At 54.1% G+C, this 14,578-nt stretch overlaps 1 protein-coding gene across 2 annotated transcripts; it reads left to right on the top strand.

The window, feature by feature from the left end:
- The first annotated feature begins 164 nt into the window (after nucleotides 1-164).
- On the top strand, nucleotides 165-14,322 carry SPINT1 (serine peptidase inhibitor, Kunitz type 1). Of its 2 annotated transcripts, none has more exons than XM_044230009.1 (11): nucleotides 165-307; nucleotides 606-1,145; nucleotides 9,643-9,770; nucleotides 9,999-10,137; nucleotides 10,221-10,391; nucleotides 10,563-10,589; nucleotides 10,931-11,056; nucleotides 11,174-11,224; nucleotides 12,642-12,812; nucleotides 13,027-13,074; nucleotides 13,432-14,322. In XM_044230009.1, exons 2-11 carry the CDS (start codon nucleotides 665-667, stop codon nucleotides 13,653-13,655), a joined length of 1,566 nt encoding a protein of 521 aa, XP_044085944.1. In that variant the 5' UTR covers nucleotides 165-307; nucleotides 606-664; the 3' UTR covers nucleotides 13,656-14,322. The 2 variants fall into 2 exon arrangements, with proteins under 2 accessions (XP_044085944.1, XP_044085943.1); XM_044230008.1 differs by having other exon boundaries at nucleotides 165-394.
- The last annotated feature ends 256 nt before the right edge of the window (nucleotides 14,323-14,578 follow it).

The following is a 14,578-nucleotide window of genomic DNA, read 5'->3' as shown; positions in this document are numbered from 1 at the left end:
GAGGGGCGCCGCTCAGAGCCCCCGCGGGGAGCAGTCCGCGCGGGAGAGTCGGGGGCCGCGGGGCGGCGATTCCTCGAGGCTCGGCGGGGCTGGGCTGGCGGAGCGCACCGGGCGTGGGCGGGGCCCGGGGAGCCGGGGTTAATGTCCGCCCCGCCCCGGCCGCACTGACTCAGTTTCACCAGAAACCTGAAGAGGAGGCCGAGCCCCAGCGCACCCGGCACCGGGGCGGAAGCGGCGGCCGGAGCCGCGCAGGAAGCCGGGGACCGGAACCTCTGCAGGCCCGGCCCCACCCCACTCACCTGCGCAGGTAACCCGGGCCCCGGAGCGCGAGGCGGGGACGGAGCGGGCTCGGAGCATGTTCGGTCCTTTGTTCGGCGCTGCTGCGTGTGTCCGGGTACGTGGGCTCCTTAGCCGTCCATCTGACCGTCCGTCGGGCTGCGGGCTCACCCGGAGTGTGCGTGACGTGGCCCGCGTCCCCTTCCTCACTCCCCGGGCGCGGGGTGCTCCCCAGCCCTCCGCCCGACTTAACTCCCGGCCGGCTCGCCTCCCTTGAAGCGTCGGGCTGATCCCGTGTGTCCCCTTCCCCGTTTCCTACCCTCTTTCAGATCGCTAGCACCTTCGGAGCCCACAAGCCCGCGCAGTGAAGGTGACCCCCGTGGGGAGGATGGCGACGGCCCAGGGGAGGATGATGGCCTGCGCCCGCCTCTCCCAGGCCCGCGTCCCAGCATTCGCCGTGTGGCTCCTGTGCGCGCTCGATCTCCTGGGCACCGAGGCTGGGCCGCCGCCCGCGCCCCCCGGGCTGCCCACGGGAGCCCCCTGCCTGGAGCGCTTTACCGCCGGGGTGCCTGCCTTCGTGCTCGATACCGAGGCCTCGGTCAGCAACGGGGCCACCTTCCTGGGCTCCCCCACCGTGCGCCGCGGCTGGGACTGCGTGCGCGCCTGCTGCACCACCCAGAACTGCAACCTGGCGCTGGTGGAGCTGCAGCCCGACGGCGGCGAGGACGCCATTGCAGCCTGCTTTCTAATGAACTGCCTCTACGAGCAGAACTTCGTGTGCAAGTTCGCGCCCAGGGAGGGCTTCATCAACTACCTCACGCGGGAGGTTTACCAGTCCTACCGCGAGCTGCGGACCCAGGGTTTTGGCGGTAAGGACGAGGGAAACGGGTGGGATGGATTTGGGGGAAATTTAAAAAGGGGGTAGGTCACGGAGTCCTGGGGAAGGCGAGCATCAGAAAGCAGTAAGGAGGACGGTCTCTTTCTGCCCCGACTGCTCCTTAGAAGTAGGCAGTACAAGCAGTAAACAAAGGGCAGGCTTTGAGTGGGGAGGGGAAACTTTCTAGAACCCAGACTCTGGGTCCGGAATTCAGGATGTTGAATGGGTTGGTGCTCCTGGATGTGTGTTTGGGCGAGAGGAGGCAGCCCCTTGCCAGTCCTGGTTCCTGACCGTGATATGCGCAGTCAGGGAGTGAGTTGCCTGGAGGCCGCATGGTGACTAGGTAAGCACCCCTGCCGAGCACTGTTCCTGGCACCTTGAGGCCCTGTTGAGTGAGCCTGGGGGAGAATTTTGGCTCTGCTGCCAGGCAGGGACAGGTTGGCTTCTGTCTGCACCCCTGTTGGCCTTTTGGTGGTCTGGAAGAAAGGGCCAGACCCCAGATGCTAAAAGACAAGCCTGGTCAGGGGGTGACCTAAAAGGGGAAGGGATGGTGTTGTGGGCACAGTACCCAGAGGCTCTGGGGTGGGGGTGACGAGGGTTGCCCTGTGAGTCAGCCCACTGGTATGTGTACCTGGTAGGGGAGGGATGTCAGCTGTCCAGGCAGGTGTGTGTGGACGCGGTGAGCCAGTCGGGGCTCTGCCAGCTGAGAATGTGGTAGCCTTGTTTACTTCCAGGGATAAGGGCAAGGTGGGGGCTCTTCCTTCCTCCTGGGACTGAGCAGTGCACTGGGATCAGGGCCCCTCCAGAGACTCTCGTTCCCCATTTTTTCTCCCGCTGCTCTGGCCAGGTGGGGCTCCAGGGCAGGGATGGGTCACAGCTGATAACCTCTGTTAGCACTTGATAGTTGACCGATGGCTGTACCACTCAGCCTCCGACTTCGGCCTCATGACAGCCACTTCTGAAAAGGGTTCAGCCCACTTTTTAGATTAGGAAACTGACTCCCGTGTTAAATAATTAGCCCAGGATAGCACTGCTTATATATGGGAGACATGGGACTCAACCCAGGCAGGATCTTCAAAAGGCCCATGCTGTTTTTCCTGCATTAAGACCACCTTTTCTGGTAGAAACCCAGCACTCTGACCCAAAATAGCTCAGGAGATAACAGAACCAGAGGCTGGGCAATTTAGGGGCTAGGACTGGGCTGGTGCTCAGTCTGGGGGTGGTCTCAGTTCTGGAAAGTGGAAAAGATACTGTCTAGCTTTTTCCTGGGCCAGTGTCTCTCTCTCAGGTGAAGGACCTGCTCTTCTCCCTGTCCTTCCAGTAGCTCTCCTGGCTCTCTGAGAAACGGTGGGATGAGAATTCCGGGTGGGGGAGGTGGAGAGTGGGTACCATCTCTGGGCCAGGCTGGGCCACCTGAATCCCACTGGCCCAGGGCCTGAGCCTGTTCCACGAGGAAGTGGCACAGAGTGTAGGTGGTGATGACACTAATTGACCTGAGCTGCTTGTGCCTTCCTGCTCTGACAGAGGGTCCATGGGAGCCCCACTCCAGAACCCGAACCTAAAACTCTGGGTTCTGGTCAGGGAGATGAGCTGGTTGGGGCTCCCTGGTCTTGAGACCAACCTTCCTCATTTGGAAACCCCCGTTCCCCCGCTCCTTCCAGACTGACCTGTTTGCACAACAAGGGTGGAGTGGGGATTTCCTGGGTCACTGAGGAAGCTGGGTAGGGTGTGAACGGAGTGTGAGCTCCAGGCCATTTTTAAGGGTGCTGCAGTGCTCTGGGGGTGGAGGGGAGCTAGTTGATAGGACTCCTTGATAGGAGTCCATTCTCAGATGAGCCTCGCTAGAGGTTGGAGGTGGGAAAAAGCTGGACAAAGCCATCCTGGAGGCTCAGATGGATTAAGACAGGCAAGGTGGACAGAGGCTCGGGGCAACTAAACCTTTGATTCTTGCACAGGGTAGAGAAATCCTCGACAGGGTGGGTTAGCTTGTTCCCTTTCCCTGTCTGTGGCCAGGCCAGTCCAGTCCAGATTCCTTTGGCCTCCTGAGCACCCTGGTCCTTCCTGCACTTCCCTCACTTGCCCTCCCCCTCTTTCTGTTGGAGGAGTGGCTTAGGAGGAGGAGTCTGTTTCCTGGGGACGTCCTGAGGCCTGGCAGCAGTGGGAGGGGCTGGCTTTATGGCCACTCTGGCCCTTTGTCCTCTTGAGGGGGTAGGAAGTAGGGAGTGGAAGGGTGGAGCATCTGCCCCTTGCTCCCAGGGCCTGGGGCTGGGTGGATGTGGCTGGTTTGGCCCAAGGCCTGGAGCATCACTCCACTGTTCACGGGGGCTAGCCTGTCTGTCTGCTAGGGAGACTGGCGGGTGTCTTGTCTACAGCTTTCTGAAAAATGTAACGAGGGAGGCATCCCGTGGCCTTGTCTCTCAGAGGCCACCCCAGAACCTGTCCCTCTTGGACCCTTTACTGATTGCCAGCCAGGCCCCCAGAGTGTGGGTTCCATCCAGATCGAGTCCCGCATCAGGCTCCCTGCTCAGTCCAGACAGGGGCTTTTCTTTCCTACTCTTCTGGTTCTGTTTCCCCACATCCCCGGGAAGCCAGGGCCTCCTTTTCTCATTATTCTAGGCCTCCACACCTGTGTATGATATGCTTTTCTGTAGAAGCTCTCTCCTCCCATCCCTTCACTGGCCCTGTGTGTCCTGGTCTTCCCCCTTGGGTCCACCCTGTGTGAGTCTGCCTCATCAAAGAGGAATCTCTGTGACTCAGCCTCCCACTAGCGTTCTTATCTCTTACCTTCTCTTTTTCCTTTCAATTCACTCTCAACGCTCGACATAACTCTCTTTAGAGCCTTACTAGAGGGCAGTTCAACAATATCCATCCAAACTGTAAAAGGGGGTGCCTGGCTGACTCCATCGGAACAGTGTGCAATCTCAGGATGGTGAGTTCAGGCCCCACATTGGGTATAAAGATTACTTAAATGAATAAATAAATAAAAACTTTTTAAAAACCTGGTAAATGGGGGCACCTGGGTTGCTCAGTGGATTAAGCCCCTGCCTTTAGCTCAGGTCATGATCTCAGGGTCCTGGAATCGAGCCCCGCATCCAGTGCTCTGCTCAGCAGGGAGCCTGCTTCCACCCCCTGCTCACCCCCACCCCCGCTCTCTCTGCCTGCCTTTCTGCCTCCTTGGAATCTGTCAAAAAAAAAAAAAAAAAAAAAAAAAAAAACCAGTAAGTGCACATAGCCCCCAACATAGTTCCACTTGCAGGAATTCATCTTGTGGCCATACTTAGATGTGTGTAAACCAACTTACCAGCCAGTTATTCACTGTTTATAACAGTGAAGAATTGGAAACCATCTAGGGGCGCCTGGGTGGCTCAGTGGGTTGAGCCGCTGACTTCGGCTCAGGTCATGGATCTCAGGGTCCTGGGATCGAGTCCCGCATCAGGCTCTCTGCTCAGCAGGGAGCCTGCTTCCCTCTCTCTCTCTCTGCCTGCCTCTCTGCCTACTTGTGATCTCTCTCTGTCAAATAAATAAATAACATCTTTAAAAAAAATAAATAAAAATAAAAGAATTGGAAACCATCTAAATGTCCATCAACACAGCCTATAATTGGATATGGTAATGCTGTTTTAATAATAATAATAAACCTGAGGCAGTATGGTTTAGTTCTTAGTAGGGAAGGGAGAGGAAAGAAAAAAAGAATCGAAATCAAGAGGAGACTGGTGTATTTGTTAATTAAGTTGTAAGTTATGGTGCATTCATATACTGAGTACTGTGCAGCCAGAAATAAAAGGAGATTGTTTCCATGTTGCTATGGAATGATTTCCAAAACATACTCTGGGAAAACCATGAAAGAGATCTCGCATGCTTCTGAATTCAGTACTATCTCTCTTGATACTCACAAACACACACAAAATAGTATGAATGGGTCTCCCACTCCCCCTGCTTGTGTTCCCTCTTGGGCTGTCTCTCTCTGTCAAATAAATAAAATCTTTTAAAAAAAGGGGACGCCTGGGTGGCTCAGTTGGTTAAGCAGCTGCCTTCGGCTCAGGTCATGATCCCAGCGTCCTGGGATCGAGTCTCACATCGGGCTCCTTGCTCGGCAGGGAGCCTGCTTCTCCCTCTGCCTCTGCCTGCCACTCTGTCTGCCTGTGCTCGCTCTCTCTCCCTCTCTCTCTCTGATGAATAAATAAAATCTTAAAAAAAAAAATCTTTTAAAAAAAGATAAGATTTTATTTATCTGAGAGAGTATGAGCAGGAGGGGAGGGGCAGAGGGATAAGCCGACTCCGCTTTGAGCAGGGAGCTGGGTGCGGGGCGCCATCCCAGGACCCTGAGATCATGACCTGAGCCAAAGGCAGATGCTTAACCCACTGAGCCACCCAGGTGCCTGTCTTTTGTACTTTTTGAATTTTTTATCCCACATATGTACTGCCTAAGTTAAAAACAACCCTGAGATTATAAATAGTCACAATCACACTTATAAGTAGATGGGTGACTTACAGCATGGTGTCTTAGAAAGAGCTATGGAGTCAGATAGACCAGGGTCCAGATCCCAGCTCTTCTGTTCAAAAACTGAGTGGCCCCGGGCAATTCATTGAACCTCTCTGGTGTCAGTTTTCTGATCTGGAAAGGGGCAAGAATGCAGTTGTGGATGATGGTTAGGAACGTAGGTGACTTAGATCAAGGGTCAGCAAACTTCCTGTTAAGTTTCAAATAGGAGTTATGTTACGCTTTGTGGCCCATATAATCTTTGTTTCAGCCACTTCAGTCTCTTGTAACACGAAAGCAGCTGTTGACAGTATATAACCGAACAGGTGAAGCTGTATTCCAATTCATGGATGCACATTTGAAAATTAGGTGCTTTCCCGTGTCACAAAATACTAATCTTCTGAGGCGCCTGGGTGGCTTAGTGGGTTAAAGCCTCTGCCTTCGGCTCAGGTCATGGTCTCAGGGTCCTGGGATCGAGTCCCGCATCAGGCTCCCTGCTCCGTGGGGAGCCTGCTTCCCCCCTCTCTCTGCCTGCCTCCCTGCCTACTTGTGATCTCTCTCTCTCTCTGTGTGTCAAATAAATAAATAAATTCTTTAAAAAAAAAATACTAATCTTCTGATTTTTTTCAACCATCTAAAAGTATAACGGTTAGTGGGCCAGATTTGGCCTGCAGGCCAAAGTTTGTCAGTTCCTACTGTAGATGATGATACAGTCACCAGGAGACGTTAAACTCTTGGAAGCTTTGTCAGTAAACCCAGCTCCATATCTCTCTCTATCTCTGGCCTCTCCAGAGCTCGCATGCACACTTCTGTTGTCCGCTGGTCACTCTTCTCAGTGGTCTTCCCTTCCTCAAGTTCAGCTTCTCTGATTGAACCCCACAGGTTTCCTCTAGATTGGGTTTCCTTTCTGTCTGCGTCCTGACTTCTTTTCCACCTGTCAGTGCTTGTCAGATAATGGAAGCGTCTGTCCGACATTCTTACCACATCCTCCTTTCCATTCCCTCTAATTCCGAGTGCTCCCTACGCACGTGCCCTGAACTGCTGTGCTGGTCCCCTCACTGGCGTCCTCGCTTCAGAGAAGTAATTCAAGGTGGGGAGCCTGGGTGGCTCAGTCAGCTGGGCATCTTCCTTCAGCCCAGGTCACGATCCCAGGGTCCTGGGATCGATTCCCGCATTGGGCTCCCTGCTCAGTGGGGGGCCTGCTTCTCCCTCTGCCGCTCCCCCTGGGTGTGCTCCTTCTCTCTGACAAATAAATAAAATCTTTAAGGACGGGGGGAAGCACCAGCATGGCTCAGTCGTTTAAGTTGTTTAAGTGTCTGCTGCCTTCGGCTCAGGTCATGACCCAGAGTCCTGGGATCGAACCCCATATCGGGCTCCCAGCTTAGTGGGGATCCTGCTTCTCCCTCTCCCTCTATCTCCCTGCTTGTACTCTCACTCTCAGTCAAATAATGAATATATTTTTTCTTTTAAAAGGGGGGGAAGTAATTCAGGACAGAGGGATCACTTGCTATATCCTGGAGCTCAGGAGGGCCCCTTCCTCCAGACTCCTGGACCTCGATCATGCATCTAGGTCCATGCATCTAGGAAGTCCATGTCTGGTGCAGTCTGGCCTCCAGGACTGCCCCTGCTCATGGCCATGGCTGTTCCCTTCCTGTAGCGCCAGGTCTTAAATGTTTGAATGTCATTTCTGCTGTGTCCCCATGCTCTGGCTCCACATTGAGAGCGCTTTGAGGTATGTCTCACCATGCTGGCCTCTTTCTTGTCCTCCAGACCTGCCTTGCGAAACCCCAGCTCCTTTTTTTGGCTCACGTTTTCTGCTGTTATCAGTAGCACAGCACATTCTTCCCCACAACCAAACTAAAAAAAAAAAAAGAAAAAGACAAAAATTAAAGAATTAGAAACTCATTACTCTGCTGTCCACTGGGGCTCTGACTTCCTGTGGCCTCTCCCCGCTTGGCGTGTCCGCTTCCTTGTCTGGGACACACACCACGCATTGCTTCATCTTGACTGGTCTTTTTTTTTTTTTTTTAAGATTTTATTTATTTGACAGAGAGAGGTCACAAGTAGGCAGAGAGGCAGGCAGAGAGAGAGGAGGAAGCAGGCTCCCTGCTGAGCAGAGAGCCCGATGCGGGACTCGATCCCAGGACCCTGAGATCATGACCTGAGCCGAAGGCAGCGGCTCAACCCACTGAGCCACCCAGGCGCCCCTTGACTGGTCTTTTCTCCCATGTTGCTTCCTGGTGCTCAGTGTCATCTGCCCAGCAGGACTGGAGTCCCCTCAAAGGCAGTGTCTCCCTTCCTGTAGCGCTGAAACAAAGTACTACAAACCGGGTGACTTCAAATCACAGAATTTTTTTTTTTTAAGATTTTATTTATTTATTTGAGAGAGAGATAGTGAGGGAGAACATGAGCGAGGAGAAGGTCAGAGAGAGAAGCAGACTCCCCGTGGAGCTGGGAGCCCGATGCGGGACTCAATCCCGGGACTCCGGGATCATGACCTGAGCCAAAGGCAGTCCTCCAACCAACTGAAACACTTAGGTGTCTCCAAACCACAGAATTTTATTGTCGCACAGTTTGGGAGGCCAGCAGTCCAGAATCCAGGTGTTGGCAGGGCCCACGTCTCCCTGAAGAGTCGGGGAGGAGGCTTCCTGGCCTCTTCCAGCTCCTGGCGGCTCCAGATGTACCTTGGCTGTGGCTGCATCACTCTCATCTCTAACTCGGTCTTCACACGGCTTCCCTTCACTCTGTTTTCTCCTCTTCTGTCTTCTATAAAGACACGTGTCATTGGATCGGCCTAGCCAGCTAACCGCGAATGATCTCATATGGAGATGCTTAACTTTGTTGCTTCTGCCAAGACCCTTTTTCCAGAGAAGGTCACATTGACAGGTTCTGGAGTTAGACATAGATATGTAGTCTGGGTCCCAGCATTCATCCTAGTACAGGCAGGAATCCTGCTTTGATCTTGTTTTCCAAGCCCCTAACCTGAGACTGAGGGAAGCCGCAGGCATAGGCACTGTCAGACTGAGGGAGGATGTGACTCCATGAAGACCCCTCGTAAGGGGGAGGCAGAGTCCGTCTGTGGTGCCAGAGGCAGGCACTCTCCTCCCATGGCTGCGAGCTCTGGGACACCAAGGCTTGCCGTGTTGCTGCCCAAGGACTCTGTGCTTCAGACCTCTACCAGGCTGGCCTTCCCAGCCAGCAATCCAGACCAGCAGAATAAGGGGTAATACTGTTACTTACTTGGTTTTTCAAAAAATATTGTTACTTTAACTTTTTTTTTTTTAAGATTTTTATTTAATTATTTGACAGACAGATCACAAGCAGGCAGAGAGGCAGGCAGAGAGAGGAGGAAGCAGGCACCCTGCTGAGCAGAGAGCTGGATGCAAGGCTCAATCCCAGGATCCTGGGATCATGACCCGAGCCGGAGGCAGAGGCTTTAACCCACTGATCCACCCAGGCGCCCCTTACTTTAACTTTTTAAAGCAGTTAGCACAAGTACCTGGTTGTTACAGGAAGTGGGAATAAGCTCCTCTCTCGTGTATATTTTTTCCTTATTTGTGATCAAATGGCACATGCTGTTCCGTATTTTGCTTCCAGAAGCGGTTTTACACTAAAAATGCCTTCAGGGGGTGCCTGGGTGGCTCAGTCGCTTAAGCATCTGCCTTGAGCTCAGGTCATGATCCCGGGGTCCTGGGATTGAGCCCCGTGTTGGGTTCTTTGCTCAGCAGGGAGCCTGCTTCTCCTCTCCCTCTGCCCCTTCTCCCCTGCTCATGCTGTCTCACTCTCTCAAATAAATAAATAAAATCCTTAAAAAAAAAAAAAAAAAAAAGATGCCTTCAGTATATCAAAGACACATCTAAATAGAGGGCAGGATGCTGATTTAGTTGTGAGCCCCTGCCTGGGCCATGTGCATGCTGCTGAGCCCCTGTGTGGCTCCGTATTGTCCCCCACTTCAGGAGAGCTCTGGTCCATTCTGTGAGAGTTGACCTGACCTTACCTTCCTCTTCAGCGTCCCGGATCCCCAAGGTCCGGGCAGGCATAGACTTGAAGGTGCAGCCCCAGGAACCCTTGGTGCTGAAGGACATGGAGAACACAGATTGGTACCTACTACAGGGTGACACAGATGTCAGAATAGAGGTGAGACACTGGACTGGCTCCCTGACTCCCACTTCAGCTCTCCAGGGCCCCCTTTCCAGGGCCACAGGCCAATCTGAGCTTCCAGATGGGTGGGGTGGATAGAAACCAAGGATCCCTTTAATACCAAGCCCCTGTGCCCTCCCTTTGGGGGTGGCTGTGTGGCAGGGAGGACCTGGGGCAGCCCAGCGGCATCCGGGGTCCCAGCCTCACGGCTCTTCCTGTGTGTAGAAGAATGAGCCGGACCAGGTGAAGCTGTGGGGACTCAAGGAAGGCACCTACGTGTTCCAGCTGACAGCGACCCATTCCAACCAGCCAGAGGGCATGACCAATGTCACAGTTACTGTGCTATCCCCCAAGCAGACAGAAGGTGAGGGAGGGGGTAGGGAGGCCGTTCGTGGAGCCAGCCCTCTCTGTTGATGGGGCCCCTCACAAGCTTTCCCTTCCCCCCAGAATATTGCCTTGCATCCAGCAAGGTGGGCCGCTGCCGCGGTTCCTTCCCCCGCTGGTACTACGATCCCAAAGAACAGATTTGCAAGAGTTTCGTTTACGGAGGTTGCTTGGGCAATAAGAACAACTATCTTCGGGAAGAGGAGTGCAAGCTAGCCTGCAGGGATGTGCAAGGTGGGCCTTTATGGGGTAGCTTTGGGGCTCAGGTGACTTTCCCCATGGGTGGTCTCTCCGAAGGTCAGGGCAGTGGGCAGGGGAGTCCTCCATTTCCTGGCGCCCCTGTCAGCTCATTCCTGCCAGGACCTGGCACTGACTCCTCTCACTCATCTGTTTTCTTTCTTCTAGGCCCCTCACTGGAAAGGCACGGTCCGGGTGAGCTTTGCTCCTTTCCCCATTCCCCTCACCTCGGCTTTCACCTCACCTCACCTTGGCTTTGTCGCCACCCCAGCTCCCTTTGCCCAGTCCATTCCTGCCCTCATAAGATGTGGAAGGACCACAAGTGTCCCACCCCTTGCTGCCCAGCACCCTGTCAGGATCTGCCCAGTTTGTGTGCGGGGAGGGCTTGTGGGAGGTGGGGGTGCCGGTCGTGGAGCAGGGGACATGTCATAATGCCATGTTGGGGTAGAGGAGGCCAGGTCGATGATGGACTCTTGGTACCTGGTGACCTGTGCTTGAGCCTGACCTCACCCTTACTGCCGTCCTGCCCCACCCAGTGTGCTCTGGCACCTGTCACCCCGCCGAGTTCCGCTGCCGCAACGGCTGTTGCATTGACAGCTTCCTGGAGTGTGACGACACTCCCGACTGCCCCGATGCCTCCGACGAGGCCACCTGTGAGAAATGTGAGGCCTAGGAGAGGGAGGGGTGGTGGGCCAGGGTGGGGGAGGCCTACACTGTGCACCCTGCACCCCGGGGGAGACCCCTGTGGGGCCTGGGCCTCTGAACTTTCATCTTTGCAGACACCAATGGCTTCGAGGAGCTCCAGAACATCCACTTCCGCAGTGACAAAGGTGAGATTCTCCCCTGTGCCCAGGGTCAGGACAGAGGCCCGCACTGCTGTCTTCCCTCACTGCTCCAGGGTGCCTGAGGGGCCTGCTGGGTGTGTCCCCTGCAGGTAGAAAGCTGGTGGGCAGCTAGGCTCTCTTCATTTCCATGTTTCCCAAGCATGGGTCCTCCTCGTAACACCTTCAGAGATTGAACCATGCCTGCATATAACGGAGACGTGATTTACTTAGCATTTTTCCTATAAATCAAGTACTTTGTTTTTTTAAGAGTTAATTTACTTGAGGGGCGCCTGGGTGGCTCAGTGGGTTGGGCCTCTGCCTTCAGCTCAGGTCATGATCTCAGTGTCCTGTGATCAAACCCCGCATCGGGCTCTCTGCTCAATGGGGAGCTTGCTTCCCTCTCTCTTTGCCTGCCTCTCTGCCTACTTGTGATCTCTCTGTCAAATAAATAAATAAAATCTTTAAAAAAAAAAAAAAAAGAGTTAATTTACTTGAGAGAAAGAGAGAGAGAATGAGCAGGAAGGAGGGGCAGAGACAGCGAGAGAGAGAAAAGCAGATTTCCTACTGAGCAAGCAGGAATCCTAGTATCCTGGGCTCAATCCCAGGACCCCGAGATCATGACCTCAGCCGAAGGCAGACACTTAACCAACTGAGCCACCAGGTGCCCAAAGTGAAGTACTTTTTAATGTATTATAAATAAACAAACTTAATGTATTAAAGGAAATGTCATCTCACTAGCATATATGGAAAGCCACTATTACATGCTGCAAATCGAGATGAACTATTAAAATAGCCATAATAAAACAATGTTAATAGGGGTGCTAGGTCGCTCAATGAGTTAAAGCCTTTGCCTTCAGCTCAGGTCATGATCCCAGGGTCCTGGGATCGAGCCCTGAATTCGGCTCTCTGCTTGGCAGGGAGCCTGCTTCCCATCCTCTCTCTCTGCCTGCCTCTCTGCCTACTTCTGATCTCTATCTGTCAAATAAATAAAATCTTAAAAAAAAATGTTAATAAATTTTAGCCCTAGCCCCGATAGGGCTCAGACCCTGAACCTTCTTTGTTAAAAGATAGACCATCCCCCCCAAAAAAAGGTAGACCATCCAGTGTTGGATAGAAAAACCAAGACCTTGACACAATTGGAAAAGCTGAAAGAAAATGAAAATAAATAAATAATTAAATAACAATAAAAAACAGCTACACAAGTCAGTGGAGGGTATTTCTAGGTCTAAAATTGTTGTCCAGGATCTGTCTTCCTTGCTTCTGGCAAAACTGCCAGAAGGGCCAGCTGTTTCTGGGGCCCCCTGAAGCCCTCCCTGTGTCTCAGCATGAGGCAGGAAACAGTGACCCTGTGGAGCCTGGCGAATGGCAGGAGGGAGGCCCCCCATGGACCCACTCACCCCTTGGCCTGCTCTGTATCCCCCAGGGCACTGTGTGGACCTGCCAGACACAGGCCTCTGCCAGGAGAACATTCCACGCTGGTACTACAACCCCTTCAGTGAACGCTGTGCCCGCTTTACCTATGGTGGCTGCTACGGCAACAAGAACAACTTTGAGGAGGAGCAGCAGTGTCTTGCGTCCTGTCATGGTGTCTCCAGTGAGCTGGGCAGTGGGGCTCAGGAGGCGGGGCGGGGAAAAGGGCTCAGCTAGAACACTGTGCTCTGTCTCCAGGCCTGGGCCAGTCCCGGCTCATCATCAGAGTACCCGGAATGGGGGTGGCGGAGGGTGGCAGTGGTGCTCTGGGGTGCTGAGGAGCAGCTGAGTCTCAGAGCCTTGAATATTGACTTGTTTCTCTCCTCATCCTTTTGTAGAGAAGGATGTTTTTGGGCTCCGGCGGGAAACCCCAATTACTAACATAGGTGAGCCCTGGTCTGCCCTCTCACGGACGGGTGGGTGTCCTCCCAAGGATTAGCTCCGTGTGATCAGTGCTGACTGCTGAAACCTGTGTTGAGAAGGATCCTGAGGTTGGCTAAAGGGACAGAGTGCCCATAGCCACAAGCTGAGGAAGGAAGCATGGGAAAGTGCATGTCATATGTTTGCCATCAGAGTTCCAGGCCTTTCCTTGAGCTCCTGATGGAACCCAGCTGCTCATTCGCTGGAGGCCATTCCACACCTGGCATCCATCTGACTCGGTCCTTCTGCACATAGTGGGGGTGGGCATCAGAGCTGAGCAGGCCTTGGGAGCTTGCCTCCATTATGCCCCTTCTTCCCCCCAGGCTCTGTGGAAGTGGCCATTGCGGTCCTCCTGGTCACCTGCATCGTGGTGGTGACAGCCCTGTTGGGTTACTGCTTCTTCAAGGACCAGAGGAAGGGCCACCACAGATACCGCCACCGCCGCCAACACCACCACCCTCAGCCCCCTACCCCTGCCAACTCTACGGTCTCCACCACAGAGGACACGGAGCACCTGGTCTATAACCATACCACCCGGCCCCTCTGAGCCTGGGGCTCTCGCAGCCTCTTTCCAGCTCTTGCCTGGCCCTGCTTCCTCCTCACCAAGATGGAAGCCTGGGCCAGGGAAAAATGCGGGACCAGACTCCTACAGCCTGGTTCCTAGGCCCACTCTGCTTCTGAGGCAGGGCTCTAGCCCCTCTGGGAGACATCTCAACGAAGCTTAGGCCTCCCATTCCTGACAAAGCTCCAGGGTCTAGGAGGAGCCGAAAACCTTTGAGCCAAGTCCCACACACAGATGGACCTGTTTGCCTAGGATTTCAGAAGAAGTTGGAGTTTTGTTTCTTGGTCACAGTGGCCTGTCCCCACCCTGTGGCATTGGGAAGGGGCCTGTGGTAATGTCAGAAACTGGAGACCCCCCCAAGCTCTCCCCTTCCCACTCTGCACAGACCAGGGCTAGGGTCAAGGACGTCCCTGTATATTTTTTGCTGTAAAGTTGCTTTTTTGTTTATTTAATGTCATGGGGATGGGTAAGAGGAGTAGAAAGAGGCTGCCTCTTCCCTTCCTCCAAGAATGAGGCCTGGCCCCACCAGCCAGCAGCTGCTGTGTCCTCCCCACATGCCCCAGGGCTCTCAGGCATCACACCCCCACCCGCTCCCCTGCCTTCTACAGGCCCCAGTCCACCCACAGGGTAATAAAATGGTTGGTTCTGTGAGGCTGCTGCCTCTGCTCTGTGGGGCAGGAGAGGGACAGGGCTGCTGGGGAAGGGGGAGGCGGTGGAATAGGACCGCCCTGTACAACCGGTTGGGTGGTTCCCGCTTTGGCCACCTTGCTTAGCAGGTTTTCCCACCCTTCCCGAAACTGCCCTCAGCCCCTGAGGGTGGAAAGAATTGCCGAGTTTGACCACCAGAGGGGAGGGGTGAGAGGGCCTTGGAAGAAGGGGGCGCAGGGAGGCTGCTGTGCTACCTGGTA

The sequence above is a fragment of the Neovison vison genome, chromosome 13 (assembly GCF_020171115.1).
Source record: "Neovison vison isolate M4711 chromosome 13, ASM_NN_V1, whole genome shotgun sequence".
Taxonomy (NCBI): domain Eukaryota; kingdom Metazoa; phylum Chordata; class Mammalia; order Carnivora; family Mustelidae; genus Neogale; species Neogale vison.
Note: the sequence above shows the minus strand (reverse complement) of the source record. Positions and strands in the feature narration are given on the sequence as shown.